The sequence below is a fragment of the Terrapene carolina genome, unplaced genomic scaffold (genome assembly GCF_002925995.2).
Source record: "Terrapene carolina triunguis isolate 2854851 unplaced genomic scaffold, T_m_triunguis-2.0 Scaffold53, whole genome shotgun sequence".
NCBI lineage: Eukaryota > Metazoa > Chordata > Testudines > Emydidae > Terrapene > Terrapene triunguis.
Window position 1 is genome coordinate 20,820,048 of NW_020664404.1, and position 23,466 is coordinate 20,843,513.

The window sequence follows — 23,466 nt, forward strand, 5'->3', positions numbered from 1 at the left end:
ATCTTTGGTCTGACCTAGTAGGGCCATTCTTATGTTCTTATGTTATAAAGCAGAACAAGTTTGATATAGAGAAATGCATCTCAGGAATAACACAATTACCTGTGCAGGCATACAAAGAGTACACAAGCAGGGCCAGATCTTCAGTAGGTGCAGATTGGACCACCCCCACTGAAGTCAATGGAGCTAGGCCAATTATACCAGATGAGGATGTGGTCCACAGTCTCATGAATTATACTGACTTAAGATAGGCATGGCTAGCAATATAAAACCATTTGAATGTAAATGTTTTGTAATCTTTACATTTCTACTGGCATTTTTTTTTGTTTGCAGACTGCTTGCAAGTGTTCTGTTTCCTCTGCAGATAACATGCCAATGGGCAAATGTTGTACATGAAACAACTGTGTGATCTATAAGAAATAAAATGCATTTTTCTTACAACCATCTGCTTTGTAATAATTTTACTTTCAGCCAGCATCATACTAGGGCAGAGGTGGGTAAACTACAGCCCACGGGCCAGATTCGGAGCGCCAGCCATTTTAAGCCAGCCCTCGAGCTCCTGCTGTGGCACAGGGTCTGGGGCTTTCCCCACTCCGGCGCTCCAGCTGCGGAGCAGGGTCAGGGGCCACTCCAGGCTGCTCCTGGAAGCAGTGGCATGGCCCCGCTCCAGCTCCTACGTGTAAGGGCAGCCAGGGGGCTCCGCTCTGCATGCTGCCCCTGCCCCAAGTGCCGCCCCCGCAGCTCCCATTGGCTGTGAACTGTGGCCAATGGGAGCTGCAGCGGCGGCACCTGCGGATGGGGCAGCGCGCAGAGCTTCCTGGCCGCGGCTCCGTGTGGGATCCAGAGTGGGGACATGGCCGCTGCTTCCGGGAGCTGCTTGAGGTAAGTGCAGCCCAGAGTCTGCACCCCTGAGCCTCTTCTTGCGCCCCAACGCCCTGCCCCAGCCCTGATCCCCCTCCCACCCTCCAAACCCCTCAATCCCAGCCTGGAGCACGCTCCTTCACTCCAAACCTCTCATCCCCAGAGCCTGCACCCCCAGCCGGAGCCCTCAGCCCCTGCCACACACCCTACTCCCCCTGCCCAGCCTGGAGCCCCATCCTGCACCCTGAACTCATTTCTGGCCCACCCCGGAGCCCGCATCCCCAACCAGAACCCTCACCTTCTCCCACACCCCAACCCCGCCATACAATTTCTATTACCAGATTTGGCCCTTGGGCCAAAAAGTTTACCCTCACCTGTACTAGGGACTAGTTCTCCACTGCCGCCTTCTAGTTTTATGACGGAGTAACCTCACTGAAATTGATGGAGTCACACTGGTGTAAACTAGGGCAATGGAGAATCAGGCCCTAAATATTTATCTGTAACTATCATGCAGTACGTTTATGCAGAACCCATATCTTCACACATTTTGGTGTTGGAGCCAGGGCCGGCTCCAGCTTTTTTGCTGCCCGAAGTGGCGAAGCAAAAAAATAAATAAATAAATAAATAAAGCCGCGGCAGCTCTACCGCGCCGCTTCATTCTTTGGCGGCAATTCGGGGGCCGGTCCTTCCCTCTGAGAGGCACCGAGGGACCCGCCACCGAATTGCCGCCGAAGACCTGGACGTGCCGCCCCTTTTCATTGGCCGCCTCAAGCACCTGCTTGGTTCGCTGGTGCCTGGAGGTGGCCCTGGTTGGAGCTCTTTATTCAAATTCAGCAATCAGTTACAGTGGAATAAAATATTAGAAGCACAGAGTTTTTTGAGTAATTTCCTACCTTTTCTGGGACTGCTCCTAACTCTTTGAATTCAGGGCAGAGATTAAATAAGCTGGGTAAACTAGTGAACCTCCAGCTCCATTGAAAATATTCCCACCTGCCTGCAAGCACTTTGGAAGTCCACGTTGCTAGGATGCAGCACACACCTTTCTTTTTGGTGCTGCTTCCTGAATAGGAAAAGAACAAACATGAAATAAGATTACATAAAGGTTTATTTATTTTATTATACTCACTATGACTGCACGAACACATTCCATCTAAATACTGTCCTGTTGAAGATAACAAGATAAAGCTGTGTGCTAAAACCCCAAAGAAGTCCCTATTATGGTATATGTCTACACAGACACACTTTCTAGAAAAGCGCTCCTTCATACAGCTAACAGCCTTAGATTTTCAAAAACAAGGCAAGGTGAGGGTACCTGTGCATTTCAGAATTCCTTTTCTACTGTCTTGGAGAGAGGAAACTCTTGGCTGCACCTGAGCTATTAATTTTCATGCTGGGTCTCAGCATGAAACAAACAAACAAAAAAGCCTTTGAAGTTTTTAAGAAAATGTTTCAACATTTTAGCATCCACTGCACTGAGCGTGGATCAGTTTGTGCATCCAGGGATGTTCTTTAGTCCAGCCTTTAAATTAAAAAGGGATACTAGCCCTCATCCTTCAGTACACACAGCACCCACAACTGCCTTGAATTAGAGAGAAACTTCCAACATAGGAATATCTTAGCGCTCATTCCATGCATTCTTTGACAAGCCCATTTTCGGAGTCTTACATCCTCCACTTAAACATCTGGTATTGGTCACTGTTGGAGGCCGAATACCAGGCCAGTTAAACTGTTAGTCTGATTTGGTGGTGGCATGGCGGTATCTATATTCCTAATGGTTTTAAATGAGGATGGTGGAGTCACAAAGTCTAATTGACCCCTGCATTACTCCAGTTTTACACTGATATGCCTCAACTGAAATCTATAGAGTTACACTGGTTTAAAACTGAAATAATGCAGTGGAGAATCAGGCCACACAGAACACCCAACCAGCACAAAGACAGACATTTGTGTCGTTTGGTGTAAGTTAAACGCTAACTGCACTTATTTTAAACAAAAGTCTCACCACTACCAAAAAGAGAGTCACAACGGACAACATCACCAGACATTCTTACATTAGGCCACTCTGTGGTATTTTTGCTTATCCTATGCCTAAAATAGCAGCTCTTATAAGATCATTGTATTCATCTTCTAAATCTCTAAGATTGCTGTTTAAAACACATACAATGGATCAATAATCAGGTCAAACTTTACAACAAAAATTTCTGAAAAGTGGTGAGGAGTAAGAGTAGGTTTAGGTGGGGAAACATATTGGGGACTAGGAATGGAGAATGTAGGCTAGAAGGAGAGTGAGCTGCAATCTCATTTTATTTCTAAACATATTTATTGCCAAACCAATATAGTGTATGTCAACAATCGGGGCAAACTTTACAACAGAAAGTTCTGGAAACTGGTGGGGAGGAGGGGTAAACGTAGGTGGCGAAACACATAGGGAGTAAGAGTGGAGGATATAGGCCAGAAGGAAGCACAACTGTTTTATATTTCTAAATGTGTTTATTGCCTAACAAACAGACCCAAAACGCAGCCGACAACGCAAGTAATTCCTTCTCTCTCACAGGAATCTGAGGTAATGTAAATATTCGTATAGACATAATTAACTTTCTTTGAAACTTCTTTTTAACTACTTAAACCATGCCTGACAGGGCAGATTAAATGATAAATTAAATGTTATGCAGTAACACAGGGATTGCACATTTTCATTGTAAGTTTAATTTAGATTTCAATTCTTAGAAAACAGAGTGCAAGTATTATATACTTACAGAGTTTAAGAAAAGATGCTGATATGGGGCAAAGGAATCAAAGGAAGAATTTTCTTGAGTAGATGACAAACCTGTTCCTTAAAATCTTAGATTAGATAAGTAAGGATAAATCTATTCAGGTGGTAGTTCTTGCTGTGAGATGGTACAACACAGCAAATTAATGGGTCAAGCACTAAATTGTTGTTCCCCTGAGGGGGAAGGAAAAGATTTTTATTCTGTCATCCTCTTGTTAGTCTTCTCATAACAAAAGAATCCATGACTTAGAATGTGTTTGGATACTCCATAATGCTTTGTTGACAGCCATGGAACCCCAAAAGGGCAAGGACTGAGGCCCAGATTATCAAAGCTATTTAGGCACCGAAAGATGCAGAAAGGTGCCTACTGGTATTTTCAAAAGCACCAAAGCAGGTTAGGTGCCTAAGTCATATTGAAATATTTATATAACAGTAAAGAGTGTGCATGATATGATTTGTGTGTTGTACAAGTACCTAGGGATCGATTTACAGCAGAAACTATAGGGCAGATAGTCTAAGGGAGTCTAGAATCATTGTCACTTCAATACATTTTCCAGTTTCTGAGGAAAGTTAGTTTATGATACAGAGAAAACAACACAAGCTGGAGACCAAAGGAAAAATCTTGACTCCAGTAAAGTCAACCTGTTACACTCTGTCTTCATATATTTGTCTTAGGTTTCAGCAATGGACTCTCTCTCAGCATCAAACGGTAGCTTTACTCTCGACCTTTTCAAAAAGCTGAATGAATCTTTTAAAGGCAAAAACATTTTCTTTTCCCCTTGGAGTATTTCATCTGCTCTGGCCATGACTTATGTGGGGGCAAAAGGTAACACTGCAACGCAGATGGCTGAGGTAGGTTGTGAAATTTGACTATGTACTGTATATATCTCGAGATGACAAATGGTTCCTACACACGCTACAACAACCTGATACTACAGTATTAAACACAATATCTTTGAAGGAATGGTGAATGGAAATGCTGGGTAGACTATAGGGAATAACAAATTCACTACAATTTTAACTAATTTCAGAGTTTCCCAGTAACTCTCTATACCCTACACTGTTCAGGTACTCTGGGCCAGATCCAGTGTTCTGTTCAAAGGGAAAGCTAAAATTGAAGGTCAGGTTCTAAACTACTGGGGCAACTCCCTGTAAAGGGGAGTTCCAGGTGGCAGCTCCTGGCCCTATTGGCTTGGGGGCTTTCCTGAGGTGAAAGGGGGCTTGGTCGGAGCACACTGATCCTGGGCAGCTGAGTGGCTCCTAGTAACTTCTCCATGTGTCTCTTTAACTTCCCTAGGCAGAGATCTCCTTTATTTACCTCAGTTTTCCAGAATTCTCTTTGGATTGAGGTTCTCTGAAACCAACAGGTAACCCACTGAGAGGGAAAAGTCCCCTACTCACACTGAGGACCCCATCATTTCTCAACACCTTTACTAGCCCCTGCATCTCACTTGCTCCCATACTTCCCAGAGTGGTGCTGCTGGTTTGCCAGATAGGAGCCGCCCCAATAGTTTAGAACCTGACCTTCCATTTTAGCTTTCCCTTAAAACTCAATTTAACATTATTTTAAACATTTTTCTAAGATGTGAATATCAGCGTTCTGTACATAAATAAATGCCAGTACTGAAAACGTGGCTTGGTTCGTCCATAGCTCTTCCATGACAGTCGGCTTACACGCACAGTTGAAACCTTTTCAGTTTAGTCCTATTTCAGTCTATTTACATTTGCCTGAATTTTGCTAATAAAAATGATAAAGTTGCATAACCATTGTAATTTGCAGGGATCATACCTTGAATTGTGTTTTGTTGCTGCTACTACCTCTGCTTTGAGCATAAATATATCTGATCATTACTATTTGATGGCTCTGTGATTACACCTTCATATGGCCATTCCGTGTATTATGCAACTAAACTGCATTATCTTTTTAATATAGCTTTTAACCCTTGGGGGAAGCACTGAACCTTTTTATATTGTACAGCATCTAGCACATCAATGATGCCCAATAATAAACAGAGTACAATAATAAATGGCTGAAGCCATCAAGAATTTCACATGGTCTGACTATATGTCAGAGTTAATTTCCACCTGATTCATAATGATGATCTGTTATTAAGCCAGCAATGTGACTGTGTGGTTATGACCTGGGTCTCAGTTACATTCAAATCATCATTGAAAATCATAGATATGGTGTCCTTAGCAGGCTAAGTAGCAACCATCTTTGCTGACTAATTATAATAAATTTGAGGTTTTGACAATTAGGTCACTAGACATCAATTTGTGTGTACATTTGTCTTAGATAGCGGTCTTCAAATATATTTACTATTTTTACAAACTCGGCTTGCAGGTGCTTCATTTTAAGAAAACTACAGGAACCGAAGGCTGTTTGCAGGTGACAAGAACTTCTCGTGGGAGGCCAAAGAAAAGGAAGATGGTATTCTTTAGAACAAAAATAAATCCGCTGTCTTTCTGGGAATAGGAAAGTTCAACAGCGGCACTAGTTTGGATCAGGCTATTGGTTGTTTTTAGCCTACATCTATATTGCTCCCCTCACCCTGAAAAATCGTAGTTAATAACCAATTAAGATTGCTTAAGTGCAAAACCCACTCACTCAAACCTTCAAAGGCAGGAGAGGCACCTTGATTCACACTCCTGAACAGCAACGTTAATACGCCACTGACTCTGCACCTCCCCAGGGAACTCCCTTCCACCTCACATATGTACAGATGGACCACACACACCCACACCAATGCAAAACCTGAACTCTGACTTCAGAGACTGGATAGCTACAGACATATCCTACAGGCATATGTGCAATTGTGAAGGGTATGATGTGTCGATATAAAGAGGGAAAGCGTGATGTGGAAGTTAAGGTGGGAGTGGGGTATGTGACAATATATTGAGTCTAGGGAAGATTTGGAAAGTGTCTGTGGGAAGGTAGGAGAATGGCCAGGTGCATGTGGTGGTGGCAAGATGGGGGGGGGGGGGGGGGAGGGTACCCCTATTTCCCCAGCAGATGCATTCTGATGAACCTGCCTTGGTTCATTAGACCGGAGGGGGGAGCTGCCTGAAGTGTTCTGTTCTTCGGACAGCTCTAAGGACAAGCCCCTTTCCTCTCATCATTTTGGGAGTGGGTCAGGATAGGGGTGGATGTTCTTCCTGAAGAGGTCTCAAAAGCCTCTGTGCCAGCATTTTCTGCAGGTGAACCAGCTGTAGTTCTCAGCAGGGAATCTCTGGCTGCTGAACTAAGGATAGTTTGTTAGACAAGGTCTTCTGCTTTTTAAGAGAAACAGAGGCCTCTATCTCTCACCTTCTAAGTCCCCTAACTTGCTCCTCTTTTATAATCCCTCAGTAATGGCACCCCGTTGCTGCTTCTAGTGCAGAGGGAAAGCTATCCCTCATCCCCAACAGAGGTGTGCTCCATCAGAGATGTGATTTCCACCAGAGCTGTATGACCCTGTGTTGAATATCACAGTCTCCATGGCGCAGGAGTGGAGCTCAAACTTTAAGTCCCACCTAAGCTGTAGCTCTAAGTACTCACCCGATGATGTTTGTAAAAGTCTTTGCAACAAGGGAGACACTGACCTGCTCACTATCCAGTGGAAACAATCTGATTACAGACAATTCAGTCAAATGCAGAGTCAATAAACAGAAAAAACAGAGGAATCTGCCGCTCCCCCCCCCCCCCCCACCCAGTAATTTCTGTCGAGTGTAGTAATCTTAGGAGTTACAAAATTTTCATAAAGAAAATGTGATTTCCAAGTTCACTGTGTCTCTTTTAAAGGAATCTGAGGACTGCAAAGCTGAAGACATTCATTCTGAGTTCCTGGCATTAATCTCTTTAATCAACAAACCCCAAACTTCTTATTTGCTTAAAACTGCCAACAGACTGTATGAGGAACAGACCTTCCAATTCCATAGTGTAAGTTGAATACTTTTACAAAGCTGAAGAGAAAGTTTTGAAAGATATTTATGACACTCAATGATTCAAGATTATTAATAGAGCAAATTGAAAATTTTCCAAAGGAACAATTTGCCAATGGGAAATGTTGATGTGATAAAACTGAAATGTTTTGTGGGAACATATAGATTTTGTTTAAATTTCTGATGAAAAATTATCAAAACTCTTCATTTCGATAAAGTCAAAGTGCTTTGTTTTGACATTATCTGTTTAACTTTTATATTAGATAGTATACATTTATATCATTACTTATAGTTCATATTATATACAGTTGAAACAATACAGTTGAAACAAAGCACTTCAACCTTGTTCAAATGGAAAATTTTCATGCATTCTAAGGCCAGAAGGGACCACAGTCATCATTTAGTCTGACCTCCAGAGAACATCCCCAAAATAATTCCTAGATCAGATCTTTTAGAAAAACATCCAGTCCTGATTTTTAAATTGTTGGTGATAGAGAATCCACCATAAACCTTGGTAAATTGTTCCAGTGGTTAATTATTCTCACAGTAAAAAAAATGTACATCTTATATCCAGTCTGAATCTGTCTAGCTTCAACTTCCAGCCACTAGATTGTGTTATACCTTTCTCTGCTAGTCTGAAGAGCTCACTGTTATTTGTTTATTCCCTATGTAGGTACTTATAGAATGTAATCAAGTCATCTCTTAACCTTCTCTTTGTTAAGATAAGTAGATTGAGCTCCTTGAGTCTACAACTACATTTTCTGTTCCTTTAACCCTTCTCATGACTCTTCTCTGAACCCTCTCCAGTTTATCAACATCCTTCTTGAATTGTGGGCTCCAGAACTAGACACACAGTGTCCAGTTATCCTTATGATTAGATCATTTTGATATTTCCTAAAAGAATGTTTTCAGAATTATCATTTCACAGAAAATTTCAAAATTTTAACGTTTTGTTCTGATTTGGGATGAAAGGGAATTTCCAGTGGAATTGAAATAGAGATTTAATCAGCTCTAATTATTAAATATACTGTACCATAGATCTTACTTTTAAATTTTATCTAGCTTAAGTTGAATTGTACTCTCTTTAGTATTGTAGTAGTTATGTTGTACAGCAATCTGAATGTTTTTAAGTGATGCCATTTTGAATTTATTTTAATAGCAAATTTTCTCTCCTACCTTTCAGGGATACGTAGAATTCGTTAAAAACTATTACCAGGCAGAGCCCCAAGCAGTTAACTTTAGAAAAGCTGCAGAACAAGTCAGAAAAGAAATCAATTCCTGGGTTGAAAGCCAAACTGAGGGTAAGCTAAGAACAAACAATCCGAGCTTTGCTCTTCTCCCACTATAGTTGCTAATTCCTTTTGGGTAGGTGGCTGCATTTTTACATGTGTTCCTCCTGTAGTCAGGCACTAGTGGAGCTAATGTGAAAATTGAGGATGGAGAGGTGGACAGTTGAACAGCTTCAAGTGTCTGATTCAGAATATTTGAATTCAATGGAAAGACTCCCATTGACTTCCCAAGGACTTCAAAGAAAGAAGGGAGCAGCCTTTAGAACCTGATTTCCTGATTCTAAAGAATCAATAGCTCCTGCAAGGCCCCTGGTCTCATGGGCCACCGTCACTGCTGGAACTATAGGAGCAGGATTTATGACCATGGACTCCCTTTTTCATGAGCCTGATTCTTCACAGCCTAGCCCCTTGTGTTGTTATTTACTCCTGTGCAAAAGGAGGATGAAATGGGTATAAAATGCTACCATTCTGATTTGGCAGAATTTAGAAACTCACTTAGGGATCAGGGGTTCCGAGGCACATACATTCTCAATGGATAATTAAAGAGAAAGCAAAATTAGAAATAGCCACTTGCTGTACTGTACTGGAATAAAAACACCACTCTTCTCCTTCTGAAAGGGAAAATCCAGAATCTGCTGCCTAGAGGTTCTGTTGATCCCAACACCGCACTGGTCCTGGTTAATGCCATTTACTTCAAAGGAAAATGGGAAAAGAGATTTCTGAATGAAAACACATCTGAGAATCCCTTCAGATTGAGCAAGGTATGTTTCACTAATGTTCATGCTGTTGAACAGTAAGAAACCTCCATATAGCATGAAAATCTTTCACCCACAGTTCATATTCCATCATAAAACTATTGGTAGCTCGACGCATGGCCTAAAGTAAATAACTGACAATTTTAATATTTAGTTAGTAAAACTACTACATAGTTTAAGCAAAGATTTGAAAAATGGGTTTTAGCTTCAAGAGGAGACTGATGGGCTCTATGTTATTAGAAACATTAGTGAATACCCTGACTACATGTGAATACCCTGTTAATGTGAAGGCTGTGCAGCTCTATAGACCAGTAGGTCTCAAACTTTTTTTTACTGGTGACCCCTTTCACATTGCAAGCCTCTGAGTGCGACCCCCCTAATAAAGCAGAGGCAAGTGGGGTTCGGGGTGGAGGTTGACCACTCATGACCCCCCGAGGGGTCCTGTAGAGGGGCTGCCCAGGGCTCGACCCTCTCCGGGGTGGCAGGGAGCCACACCGGCTCGCTACACACAGCTGAGGTTTGGGGAATTAGTCCGGCCACGGGAGTCTTTCCTGGCGGCCACTGCGGAAGCAGAAATAAGTACAGTTATGCCAGGGCCCTAGGTCAGGGTGGGGCAACAATGACTCAGGCCCTCAGGCAGGGGCTGAGCAATAATGCTATAGCAGTAGCAATATAAACAGTAGCAAGCCCAGGCGCTAGGTCAGGGTGGGGCAATAATGAGTCAGGAGCTCAGGCCCTCCGGCAGGGCTGAGCAACAGTAGGCCCAAGCCTCCAAAAGGCCTGGGAGAGGGGGAGACTGCCACCCATGGCAGGCCCTTCCACTCCACTGCATCCCAGCCCGGGGCCCTAGCAGCAGCAGAAGACCCGCTGCGGTGTCCGTGGGGATCCTGGCCGCAACACACTGACATGGGCTCTGGCAGTGCTGCAGCCAGACTAGGGTTGGCTGCCCCCGGGCTACTTCCTGACTCCCCCTCTTGTGGTACCTCAGTCACGGTGGTGTCCTCCGGGGGGGGTCCAGCACTATGGGTTCCTCGGGGTAGTGGGCGAGCACCAGGCCCGGCAGCTCCTCCGGGTAGCGAGCACAGGGCAAGTCCGGCAACTCCTCCAGGTAGCGAGCGCAAGGCAGGTCCAGCAACTCCTTTGGGTAGTGAGCGCAGGGCAGGTCCGGCAACTCCTCCTGGTCGTGGGTGCAGGGCAGGTCCAGCAACTCCTCTGGGTAGTGAGCGCAGGGCAGGACCGGCAACTCTTCCTGGTCGCGGGTGCAGGGCAGGTCCAGCAACTCCTCTGGGTAGTGAGCGCAGGGCAGGACCGGCAACTCCTCCTGGTCGCGGGTGCAGGGCAGGTCCAGCGAGTCCTGGCGGGCACGTTGGGCCACGAGGGTTTCCCAGTCGCGGGCTAGGCTAGAAGCATTTGGCCTCCCTGGCAGCTAGCCTCTAGTGAGCTCTGAGGGCGAGCGTTTATACTTCCGGGTCGCCGCCTGACCCTCTGAGGGGCGGGCTCAGAGTGCCCTAGCTCCGCCCACCCCGGCCTCCGGATGGGCTCGTCCCTCTCTGGGCAGGTGGGGAGCCACACGGCCTCACTGCAGGTCCCGACCCCCAGTTTGAGAACCCCTGCTATAGACTATAGTAATATTTTCAAAGGCACCTAAGGGATTTAGGAGCCTAAATCCCATTTTCAAGTGATTTAGGAGCCTAGCACTCATTTAAAGTCATTGGGACTTAGATTAAGGCTACAAAGCACCGTTGTGATAGTCTAATCTGACCTCTTGCCTAACACAGGCCACAGGACTTCTCTGTACTAAATTCCTGCTTCAAGTCCAATAACTGTGCTTGAACTACTGCATATCTTTTAGAAAAATAGCCAATCTTGATTTTTTAAATTTCCAGTGATGAAGTTGATCCCATGGTTAATTACTCTCGCTGTTAAATATTTTTGCCTTAATTTCTAGTCTGAATTTGTTTAGCTTCAACTTCCAGCCATTGGTTCTTGTTCTACCTTTATCTGCTAGATTGAAGAGCCCTATATTATCAGTTTCTGTTCCCTATGTAGGTACCGATAGTCTATGGAACTCAGGAGTTGCAAACACATAGGAAGTGAAGTTGTAAAGGACTTCATGAAACTCCTGCAAACCAAAATTACTTCTCACGCAGCTAAATATAGCACACACACACACATCCTTTGCAACTAAGTGACCTTCCTGAATCCATGAAACTTTACAAACACTGAGTTTTTGTATTTATTATCCATGAGGCATCATTAATATGTACAGAATCCACTCTACAGCTGCTACTGCTAAGCCACCAGAGAGTCAGCCAAAGGCAGCATTGTTCTGTTTTGCCATGGTGGTGAAGATACCAAAGCAGCCCCTGCATGCAGTGACCTTTCTCCTTGTACTTAGAGGTTCCCCAGAATTTTCAGTGTTGGGAGCTGTGCACCTCCCCCCACTCTGTCTCCTCAAAGGTCTTCCGTGTAATAGGAACAAATGTCAGGAAACTCAATGAGGTGATCCTTGCAGAATGTTCTGGCTCCTCTGTCCCACCTTCTGTGAGTTATTATGCATGTACTGGGGAACAGTGGAAGATGAGTCCAGGTCATGGAAAACAATGCTTTGAGACAAACAACAGGACAATTAATATTGTCTCATGAAAGGAACCCTGTTAAACTATGCAATCAACTTTGGTTCATAAAACTGTATTAAAACTTTTATTCTTATTTCATCTGAAGCAAGTCATACAAATTTACTGATAACCCATATGTTTCAAAGAAAGAAGTAATATTTATTTTCTTATGGAGATATATAATTTCACAGACCAAGACTAAACCGGTGCAGATGATGTTTCTAAAAGATACATTTCCAATATGCTACTTGGAAACAATGAAGGTCAAAATTGCTGAGCTTCCATACGTTAATAATGACCTCAGCATGCTCATCCTATTACCAGATGACATTGAGGATAAATCTACTGGTCTGGAACAGGTAAAACCATTATACCATATTGCTGTTCAACGAAAGTGGAATTTAATGTTTCTTCAGTGTGAGACAGCTACGGGATAATGTTCAGAATGAGTTTAGCAACATCCTGTACATTAATGTATACGGCTGTAGACAAATGTATGGCATACAAGTGCCTTTTTGTGATCAGGATAAGAACTGGGAAGTGAAACTTAGCAGTTCTGACGACAACACCACCTAAGGTACAACGTTAAGGGGTATCATTGGCATGATGTATTATTATCTAGATGAAGCCCAAAAGAGCACAAGGAATTTTCCAGAACAAATAAACCAGGTCTGTGTCCCAGAATAGCTAACAGCCTAGTTTCAGATATGATGCAATGAGAGAGTAACAAACCATGAGGAAGTAGGGTGAGGAAGTAGGCGGCTTGTAGCAGGAGGATAATTGGTTTCGACATGTGCAAGTCTTGTGGATTCCATAAAGTCATACATGTATTTAGGGAATACTTGATTCTCTAGTGTGATATGCAGGATTTTCAGCAATCTGTTGGGATAGCTGCATTGAGTGGGAAGTGTAGTACTTGCTATACATTATGTGGTGATTCCCCAAAACAAGAATTCCAAACTGGTTGTTGAAGCCAGTTCTTTTGTCCTGTTTCTGTTGCCTACAAAGTGGACCACAATCTGACTCTCTGGCCCCTTGTAATTAATGCTCTTCCAAGAGCTGTACTCCCTTTCCCCCTGTTTTCTGGGCTTTCTTTATCTAGTGAAATAAGTAATTAGTAACCCACCTTGCAAGGGACTAAGCTCCTCACAGTAGGTGCTGAGTGCCTCAACTCAATGGGAACCGAGAGAGCTCAACAATATGAAAAATCAGATGCTCCGTTTGCAAGCACATCAGGGCAAGGACCATATCCTCTTACTTGTCTGCAAGACCCCATGCACACCAATCATATATAGTTGTGATGGGACAAGTCTTCCTTGCATGCACATGTAGATGTTCTATTAACATTAACAGGAGCTCTATATGTGCATAAGAGGGGAATATTCCCATGTACATTTAAATAGAAAAAACAAGTAACTCCTCTATGGACCCAATCCTGCATTCAAGGTCACCTCCCATTTAGATAAATGGGAGCATACATCACTTAGAACCTTGCAGGATCAAACCCTATTTGCATGTAGCACATCCTATAATGATGGCAATAGCCGGGGTGGTAGCAATGTATGTGTTTCGTGCCTTTATGGTGAGCTTTTTTCATTTACTCATGATTTTGTTTTTGCTTTTTAATTGTCTAATTCCCTTTCTTTCTTAACTCACTGTAGCTAGAGAGGGAATTGACCTATGAGAAGTTATCGAAGTGGACCAGCCCAGAAATGATGAAGACGACTGAAGTGGAGTTGTTTCTGCCCAGGATCAAGCTGGAAGAGAGCTATAATCTCAAGTCCACTTTGAGCAGTATGGGGATGAAAGATGCCTTCAGTCAGAGCCAAGCTGACTTCAAAGGGATGTCTGAGAATAATGATCTGTTTTTGTCACAAGTTTTTCACAAATCCTTTGTTGAGGTCAATGAAGAGGGCACTGAGGCTGCAGCTGCCAGTGCAGTCGTTGTAGTAGTGAGATCATCTTTAAATCCCGTAAGATTTAAGGCAGATCACCCTTTCCTCTTCTTTATCAGACACAACAAAACCAACAGCATCCTCTTCTTTGGCAGATTCTGCTCCCCCTAGAATGTATTACTCTCTGCTACCAAATAACATCATTTGCTCACCATGCAACTCGGAAATACAAATTGAAGCCTGAAATTCAAAGCTTAGGTCTAGTTCTTGCTTTTAGTTAGAGCCCTGAGCATAAGCTGCCTCTGTCAGGAGTAGCCTCAGAAGTAATTGTGCCTCAGAGACACACACTGAGGCACATTTTCTCCTGTGCTCCTCTGCTGTACTGAGCAGACAGTAATCTACTGCAGCCCCTTACAGAGTGCAGCATACTACCCACTGCACTGAGCCTGCTCTCCTGGCTAGTATTATGGGGGCCAGAGTCATGGCTCTGTAGCCTTTGTCTCTCCCCACTCATTTGTTCACAGGACAGGAGAATACACCTCAGCGTTCATGCCATGACCGCATCACCATACCTGCAGACAAGATGGGGGCAGGTCTAAAGCAGTCATGCAGAATGATTTGGGGGAGGAGGGAGCTCTTAATCTCTGCTACTGTCGCCCATGGACACATTAGACCCAGTCACAGTCAAGTGCTTAATAATTAAGTCTCTTCTTCACAGGTATTGCAGGTCTGTATACAAAGGGTAACAGAAAACACATTAAGTCCTGTTTGCAAATCCCAGGCATAACAATGCCAGTTAATGATAGCGAGTCAGCATTAACTCTGAATTTCATAATATTTGCCTTGAGTTTATTTATGAAGTTTTTCCCACCCAAAATATATTTTCTTTTGTTCTTTCAGAGTGTTAAAATAGAAATTTAACGTCATCACATACTGACCACAGCATTCTATTTGGAACTATGCCATTCTGTCTAAATGACAGATGCTCGATCATTTAGGAGTCAGTCTGCTGGACATACATTGTACATTCATAAGTGCTAAAAGAGTTGTTCAATCAGTAACAACACTGCTCATAGAAACATAGGAAAATCAACATTAGGCCAAATCCTCCACCCATTGATTTCATTAGGAGTGTGATTTGGCTGACTGAAGTGTTATCACATAGACCGTAACGAGTGTTAGAGATTTTATTGTCTGACGTGTAATAAACTTGGAAGTGTACAAAAACATTACATATCTTTAGTCTAAATTTTCACTTTGAAAATTAACATTTTGGAAATTATTGTAATTTCATAAAATCTAAGGCAAAAGCATGTGAAATTCAGTGCTCCCTAGAGGCTCTTTAAACTAAACATTTATATTTACTCAGACCATCCTTTACCTCCCTAAGGGCCCAATTCAGTTTTTATTATGTCAGAGGAAGGACTCTGGATGAGGCACTAAACATTCTGCCAATGCTCTCTGACAATATTGGCACAGAGTCAGTGAACTGGCCTAGCCTCCCCAGCCAGTGAACTTGTCATCTTTGTCCATTTCATGACCTGCTGCTGTTTCTAGAGGGCTATGCAGGTGTGTCATGTTGCTCATACTAATGTTTGTTCCTGTGCCTGACCTTTTTAAAATATTTGTAAATTAGATTGTCTAACAATTCTGATGGGCACAACTGATATGAAAACTTTCACCAGCATGCCTCCTGTCTGACTATAATGCTCATGGACATATAATCTAAAACCTGCAGCATTCAAACAACAGTCATGTGTTGTTAATGTAATTACTGGTTGTAATTTGTACCCATTCCTAGATACCTGTATCACTAATAAAGTAGAAAAATAGACTTTCATTTCAAGAATGCAGTTTAGCAAAGATATTCCTGTTATTTACCCAAATTCCAATGTGCTTTTAGCTGATATTTTACTCCATAACTCTAGTGTGTGACTTGCACTTAAAGCAATAAAAAAACACTGTGATTATGTTTCTATAATTCAAATTGGTGATTTAGTTGATTATAGATAGTGGGAGGTTTGCGGGGCAGGGGAGTTGTCAGTACTGTTCTGTTATGCTATGATAGTCTAAGCACTCTTAATATTTACAGTATGTTTTCATTGTTACCATTCCAAAATGATCGTCATTTAACTAGGGTTGATTATGCCCAGGGCTTAATTTGTAATGAAAGAGGTGCCAGGGCTCAACAATTTTATTTTTTTTACATACATAACGGATGCAGCAAGCCCAGAGGTGCCGGAGCTGTGAACTGCCAAGCCTAGAGGTGCCGGAGCTCAACTCTGGAAAAATCTGGCACAAATTAAGCACTGATTACGCTCAGCTGAGATTTTTAAAAATACCATTTTCTTTGTCTGCATTAGGCTGCAAAATGGTGTTTAAAATCATGTTATTTAAAATGTTAGCTAATCCATTTGGTAAACACATCTCCTTTTCCCAGTCTAGACAGGGCCTTAGTAACTTGCTTCTATGAATCTGCCAGGAGCAGCATGTATGAAATTTAACCCTAACAGAACAACTCAAACCAGCAAAGAAGGCAGTGTGTGCAAACTTCCCTGAACGTAACTAGCTCACTAATACAAAGAGAAATACTTACTTTTTTTCTATATGTACCCAAATACATATATATAAATACAGATTCAGACAACAAACCAAATTCAACCATGGCATGTACACTGAAGCCAGTGAATTTGAATTCTATTACTGCAGGACTTACTTTGGCCCAGATTAAATGCTGAAATTTGTTTGTTTTGAGACAACTGCTTGTGAAACCACTGGACCTGAGTTTTATTTGTTCAGCTGCTTAACAAGTCTGTTTTCACAGTACACCTGTACTAGAGTCACAGATGCTGACCAGAACTATTTGTCTAAGCCAGCAGGGCGTATGCTACCTGAAAGAAATACTGTAAAACTGATTATACCAAAACAAAAATTAATAAATCTTACTTTTCTAGACGAGTGTACACATCCACATAAAATATCATAATGAACCAGTTGTGCTCCTCCCTTGCAAGTGAAAAATACTCTCTATGTACAAGTATCGGGGGTAGCCATGTTAGTCTGTATCCACAAAAACAACAAGGCGTCCGGTGGCACCTTAAAGAGTAACAGATTTATTTGGGCATAAGCTTTCGTGGGTAAAAAGCCTCAGCTGAAGAAGTGAAGTTTTAGAAGTGAGGTTTTTTACCCACGAAAGCTTATGCCCAAATAAATCTGTTACTCTTTAAGGTGCCACCGGACGCCTTGTTGTTCTCTATGTACAGTTTACACAATATACATTTGCAGCCAAACCCACCTGATAGTACATTCCCCTTTCCGCTCCTGTCTATACAAACGAAAATAGATTTTCTTTTCCACCCGCATCACTGTCCTTCGGTTTTAAGGCGTAATAAATTATTAATTAATTATTATTATGCATTAGATCTTTTGTTCTGGTAGGGGGGAAAAGTGACTGGGGGGGGTCACCGAATTTACAGCACAGCCTAGAGGTCCCTATCAAGCCCCCCTCCCCGCCTGAATCGTTCCAGCACGTCTCTCCTCCATCCAGATCTCTGTTCACCCCTCTCCTCCAGCAGCGGCAGCGCTAGTGGGAGCTTGGAAAGTGGGGCCGCGTTGAAACTTATTAGGCAAAAGGCAGAGAAAGGGCACCAAGGTTCTCTCTCAGCACGAGCAATGAGCATGTGCACACACTCGGTAGTAGGACAGCCTCGGGCAACGCGATTGCAAGTAACGCTGCCGGATAAACATCGGTCCTGCAAGCCAGCCCCTACCTCGCCCTCAGCAGCTAGTGCAGGAAATTAGGGACGGGCGGAGGCTGAGGGATGAAACGCCCCGTGGTGGCTCCCGGCGCTTCCGGGCTCTAGGAGGGCGGGATCCCGGGGCTCAGCTGCGCTAACACAAGCCCGAGGCCGCCTCCCCTTTGCCCAGAGCCACCGGAGCCTCTTCAGCGACCTGCGCGCCCGGCTCCCCGCAGCAGCCGCCGCCCGATTCCGCACCGGTCCCGCAGCACCGCCCCTGGGTCAGTCCCGGCCTGGCGCCCTCTGTCCGGGGCCGCCTGCGTGTGGGGCGGGTCCTGCCGCGCTCGCTGCCTCGGGCGCGGTACAAACCCGGAGCCGGGGGCGGGCGGGGAGCGGGGCTGCGACTTGGGTTTAGTTTCCAGCCTGGGGCTCAGGGCCGCTCGGTTCTGGCGGGCGGGAGGAGGCGCTGGGAGCCGGAGTCCGCCCCGGGCATCGGCCCCACGGTTGGGTCAAGCAGCCGAGGGCGGGGGGGGTCTCGCTGGTGTCCGGTGAGTTTGTGTCTCTTGCAGTGACGCTGCTCCGGGCGCTGAGAGCCAGGAACCGAACTGTAAACCCGGTGTGTGATGGAAACACCGCAAGCCCGGGGGTGCAGCACCCTGTGCTCCTGCTGGGATGGGCGGGAGTGGGGGGCAGGTCTGCCTGGGGATGTCTGGGGGAGACAGGGGAGGAGTCAGGCTCCTAAGAGACCAGACACCTGAACCTTGAATCCACAACTCACAATAGGTGTCTCAGGTCCTTTCCCTGCCTTGAGAAGGTGGCTCAGCCTGTGGTTTCCTCCTCCCGGTAAGACCAGGTGGAGGAGGAACCCTGTGATGCTGTGCACCTTGCCCTGGGTTTTGCAGTGTCAGCCAAGGACCCTCCCCTGGTTCCCTTGCCGGTGGGGTAGGACAGAGCTGGTGGGTGTGGTACACACAGCACAGGTTGCTGGTACTTGGGATTTATTAAATCCGTTGCGCATACAGGGGTCCGGCCTTGGCTGCTGACTCTTGTGGGAGAGGCTCCGGCGATGGGAGGTGCCTGGCACTGCCATTTACTGAGCCACTAAAACAGGGCACTTGTCTCTAAATGACTGTCCTAGAGCGCTGGATTGAAGAAGGCAATAAAGCTTGCAATGAACATACCACGATTATTTTCATAAGCTCTGTATAGTGGCATAAATCTGCACTACCGATGACACAACTGAGCCTGAAGATTTTACAATTTGCTGCAAGGCCCACATGTTGTTTTGGCTGGTATTTCAATAAGTATATAATGTAGCCCTATTAGTCCCATGAGATAAGAGAGACGAGGTGGGTGAGGTAATAGCTTTTATTAGACCAACTTTTGTTGGATCAGAGAGACAAGCTTTCCAGCTATACAGAGCTCTTCAGTACCTTTCCGAGACCTGAAGAAGTTTGAAAACTTGTCTGTCTGACCAACAGACATTGCTCCAATAAAAGCTATTGCCTTCCCCACCTTGTCTCTCTAATAAGTCTATAAAACAGACAGTACAAACTCATTGGAAGGTTAGACTGTGCACCTGAATTACGTTTTAATTGAAATGTTGGGATTAATTTTTTCTTACTCATTGCTTGTATTATGCTCATTCTGGGTTCCTCACTTTCTTTTTCTCCTTTTTCGGATAGAGCTAACTGTATTTCTGAAGGTATGTGACATTGTGGTCACCAGATAGCCTTATGTATTATTTCAGTGTAAAACAAGCCTTTTCTTTTTGAGGGCTTGGGTGGTGGGGTAGCCACTTCTGGGTACACACTTTAGGCCCCATCCTCAAACAAACCCTGCATAAAGGCCCACTCACTGGTGCATGGAGTCCTACCAGGCTGCAGAGGTCCAGACATGCAGACTTGCTGTAAGATTGTGGCCTTAGTTTTTAAGATAACTGTATATCTGCACAAACATTACAACTTGTTAAATACTGCTTTTGCCTTGGCTCCCATTACACTCCCACACAAGGGGAAATAGATATAGATATGCATACACAATTTTTTATTAGATGAATTTTTAAAACTCAAAACTATTCACAGTATTCAGAGAGTAAAGAAGAGATTTTTGACATTCATTCGACAAAAACTAATCAGTTGGTTGGCTTGTAGATGTCACATTTGGAGTGGGCCTTAAGGAAGGATTTAAATATGGGGATTGAAGTTGCTTTGCAGACTAGCTCAAGAAGGTGTTTCATGCATGGGAGAAGAGCCAACATGGAGAGAAGATATTTGGTAGTAGAGGTTCTTTAATCTAGCAGACAGAGGCATAACGAGATCCTATAGCTAGCAGACAGGCATAACGAGATCCTATAGCTGGAAGGTGAAGCTTGACAAAATCAAATGGAGGGTAAAGTGCAAATTTTTAACAGGGAGGATAATCATTGGAATAATTTACCAAAAGACTTGATGGCTACTCAGTCACTTCACATTTTTAAATTAAGAGATGCTGTAGTTCAACCACAAGTTATGGGGTTGATGTTGTCCTAGTGAGCATGTGTAAAGTATCTTCACGTGCTCATAAGGAAAGTGAAACTCTCAGGGTTATGCGAGACCATTGTGATCCTTAAAATCTGAGTCCTATACAAACTTGATGTTTGTTAGCATTGGTAGAGTGGAGGGAACGGGGCAGTTTAGGCACGGGGTGTTGTTGGAATGAGCAGCCAAAGAAAGTTATGCAGGGCCTTCTTGAAGTCAAGAACAAGAAGCTTGAACGTAATGCAGTTTGGAAGGGGAGCAAGCCCTTTGATAAACAGATCCCTCACATCTCATTTCCCATTCCCACTCCATAACTTTTTGTTTGATTCAACTGGATTTCTTGACTAGGTATACGTTAAATACAGTATTTAAACGGATGGACAACCTGATACGTACCGCTACCTGACACATGCGTTGGATGCACTGTGATGAACTATAGGAAATGAAGTGCTCTATTAGCATTATAGCCTCTTAATATCTCTGATAGTTTTTAAATGCAATATCAATTCTAAAAAAGGTAGCTCTTATTCTCATGTATATGCAGGTTAGCAGTTATCAAATACAGTTGATTTTTTCCCCCCTACTCTTGACTTTTTTCCCTATTTCAACTTCAGTAACTAGAGGAGAAATACGCTGCAAATTTGCAAGACTGTAAAGCTTGTGGCAGCTGTCAGGATTGCAGGATTGTTTCTTACTTGGACTGTGTTGACCATAGATCTAGAAATTTTTCTAAATTCCAAAAGAATTGTCTGTTTTGGCATGGAAACTCACATTCTAATGCAGGGAGTTATCCTACACAACGCAGAGAAAAGGGGAAATACGAGAAATGCCATTGTATGAGATCGCAGAAGTTTATTCCCTCTGACATGTAGCAGTTTGTACCAGCACACATACAGACTCCACTGTTTGGTAAACTAAAAAAGCAGCTCCATCATCATGGTCATGAAAGGAATCTGATTGGCTAGGCCTAATAGTAGGGGCTGTGATATACGTAGACCTGTATACCACAGAGAGATGCTTTCCTCTAAGGGAGAGAGAGAAGAGTGTTCTTTTCCTAATAGGATTATTGTAAAATGAAAAAGGGTACATGATTCAGTTACATGGTAAGATTGCCCTCAAACCAGATGGTCAATTAATATTCTAAATCAAACAGAGTCAAACTGTATTCCTGCTATTTCCAAGTTAGCACTATCTCGGAACCAGAATGAGTGTCCCTTTGTACGGTGATTATCTGTCTTAGGGTTTTGATAAACTTCTGTCTTCAGTAATAAGACAGCATGATCAAGACAGATTGGTCTTGCAATATTTGGTCAGAGGGTTTAGGAGCTAGCAGATCTGTGATTTGCTTTTTTGTCTCCTAGTTTGAAGTCGAGGAGGACAAAGAACAAGTGCCAGTACTGAGTCTGTTGTTTTTCTATAACATAGTAAATTTAATTTCAGTCAACTTGCAATTTAAGTTCAAGGTGCTTTTAATAATGCCCAAAAGGTACATGATGCAAAAACCAAATAAGCAAAAAAATACTGCAGGAATTAAAACTATAAAACATGTATCACTCCTACATGAGAGCGGGAGATGCAATTCCAGTACAGGGAGGGGGTAAATTGGCTTACACCTCATCTGTATCCTCTGACACTTCCGCGTGGGTTAGAGTATCCCACGGGGCTTGCCTAATTTGTGCCCTGTCTGTCTTGGATTGATGGGCCTTGTGGCAACTGGGAAACAGCCAGTGCATAGGAATGCACTAGTCAAGCCTTCTCCCTCCCCCAGCACACCATCTAATATTGAAAAATATGGAAAGCAAAAATAAGATTGTCCATTCTCTCTTACTTTGTATAATATAAAATAGAAGAGATCTGTCTTCCCCTCCCACCTCTCAATTTTCTTGACAAGTGGGATGCGAGCAGGCCATTCCAAATGCGGCCACCAGGGGCTTTTTGTGCAGCCACAGACCACCTGGGTGGTGATGGGGGAGCAAAGCATTATCCCCTCCCTTCCTGTTGCTCCTGGATGCACTACCCTGCACTGCCTCTGGAGACAGGTGGGGCACAATGCTGTAGCAGCAAGGTGAGTTCTTGACCTATGGGGCAGGGGCACAGTGGGGGTCAGGCTTCAGTCCTGGGTGGTAGGGCGGCAGGCTCGGGTGGTGGGACTTAGGGAGCCTGGCTGTGTGGACCAGGGCTTCAACCATGGGGCTTTGTGCCCAACACCTGGCTGCAGCCATGATGTTTCGGGCGCTGACCCCTAGCTCTAGCCACATGGCCCCGGCCTGTGGCCAGGCCCATAAGGGCTTCAGGCTCCAACCCCTGGCCATGTGACGGCAGGCTCTGATCCCTGGCTCTGGCCATGTGGCGCCAACCCCTGGCTGCATGTTCTGACCCCCAGCCCTGGCTGCTGACCCCGGGCGCGAGCCCTGGATGCCGACCCCCTAGGTCCAGCCCTCGATGCCAACCCCTAACCCCAGCTGTGCGACAGCAGGCACCGACCCTGGGCTCTGCCGGGCTCTGGTCCTGGGTGTTAATCCTTGTCAGTGATCGCCAGCCCTGGCTGCTGATCACAGGAGCTGGCCCTGGCTGGCAACCCCTAGCCCTGGCCATGCATCACTGGATGTCAACTCTGGGCTCTAGCAGTGCAGCTCTAGCCCTGGGTGCAGATCCCTGGTGGCAGGCGCTGACCCCTGTCTTCATGGCGGCAGGCTCCGACTCCAAGCCCTGGCCGCCGACCCCTAGCTCCGGCCTTGAAGCAGCAGCCACTGGTCCCAGGTGCCAGACCCCCAGCTCCCGCCGTGAGTGCTGACCTAGGCTCTGTTGGGAGATGACCCTGGGTGCCAATCCCCAGCCCTGGCCACGCAGCAGCGGGTGCCAACTCTGGCTCCAGCAGGTGCTGGCCCTGGGCGCCGAGCCACAGCTCCGGGCACATGGCAGCAGGTTCTGGCTCTGGAGCTCCTGGCTCTGGCTGTGCAGCTCGTGCCCCCGGGCTCCGGCCGTGGGCACTGACCCCCAGTTGCATGGCCACCGACCCCCAGGTCTGGTGGCGGGGCTCACCACCCACCCCCATCACCCCTGGTCCCTGCTGCCTCACTTGTCTCTGCATCCAACCCCCCCCC

General features: G+C 44.8%; 1 protein-coding gene across 1 annotated transcript; it reads left to right on the forward strand.

Annotated features, from left to right (window-relative positions):
- The first annotated feature begins 4,260 nt into the window (after positions 1-4,260).
- LOC112123465 (serpin B10-like) lies at positions 4,261-14,328 on the forward strand. Its single transcript, XM_026658644.2, has 7 exons — positions 4,261-4,480; positions 5,973-6,059; positions 7,410-7,547; positions 8,733-8,850; positions 9,457-9,599; positions 12,403-12,570; positions 13,873-14,328. Exons 1-7 carry the CDS (start codon positions 4,313-4,315, stop codon positions 14,275-14,277), a joined length of 1,227 nt encoding a protein of 408 aa, XP_026514429.1. The 5' UTR covers positions 4,261-4,312; the 3' UTR covers positions 14,278-14,328.
- Positions 14,329-23,466: the final 9,138 nt, after the last annotated feature.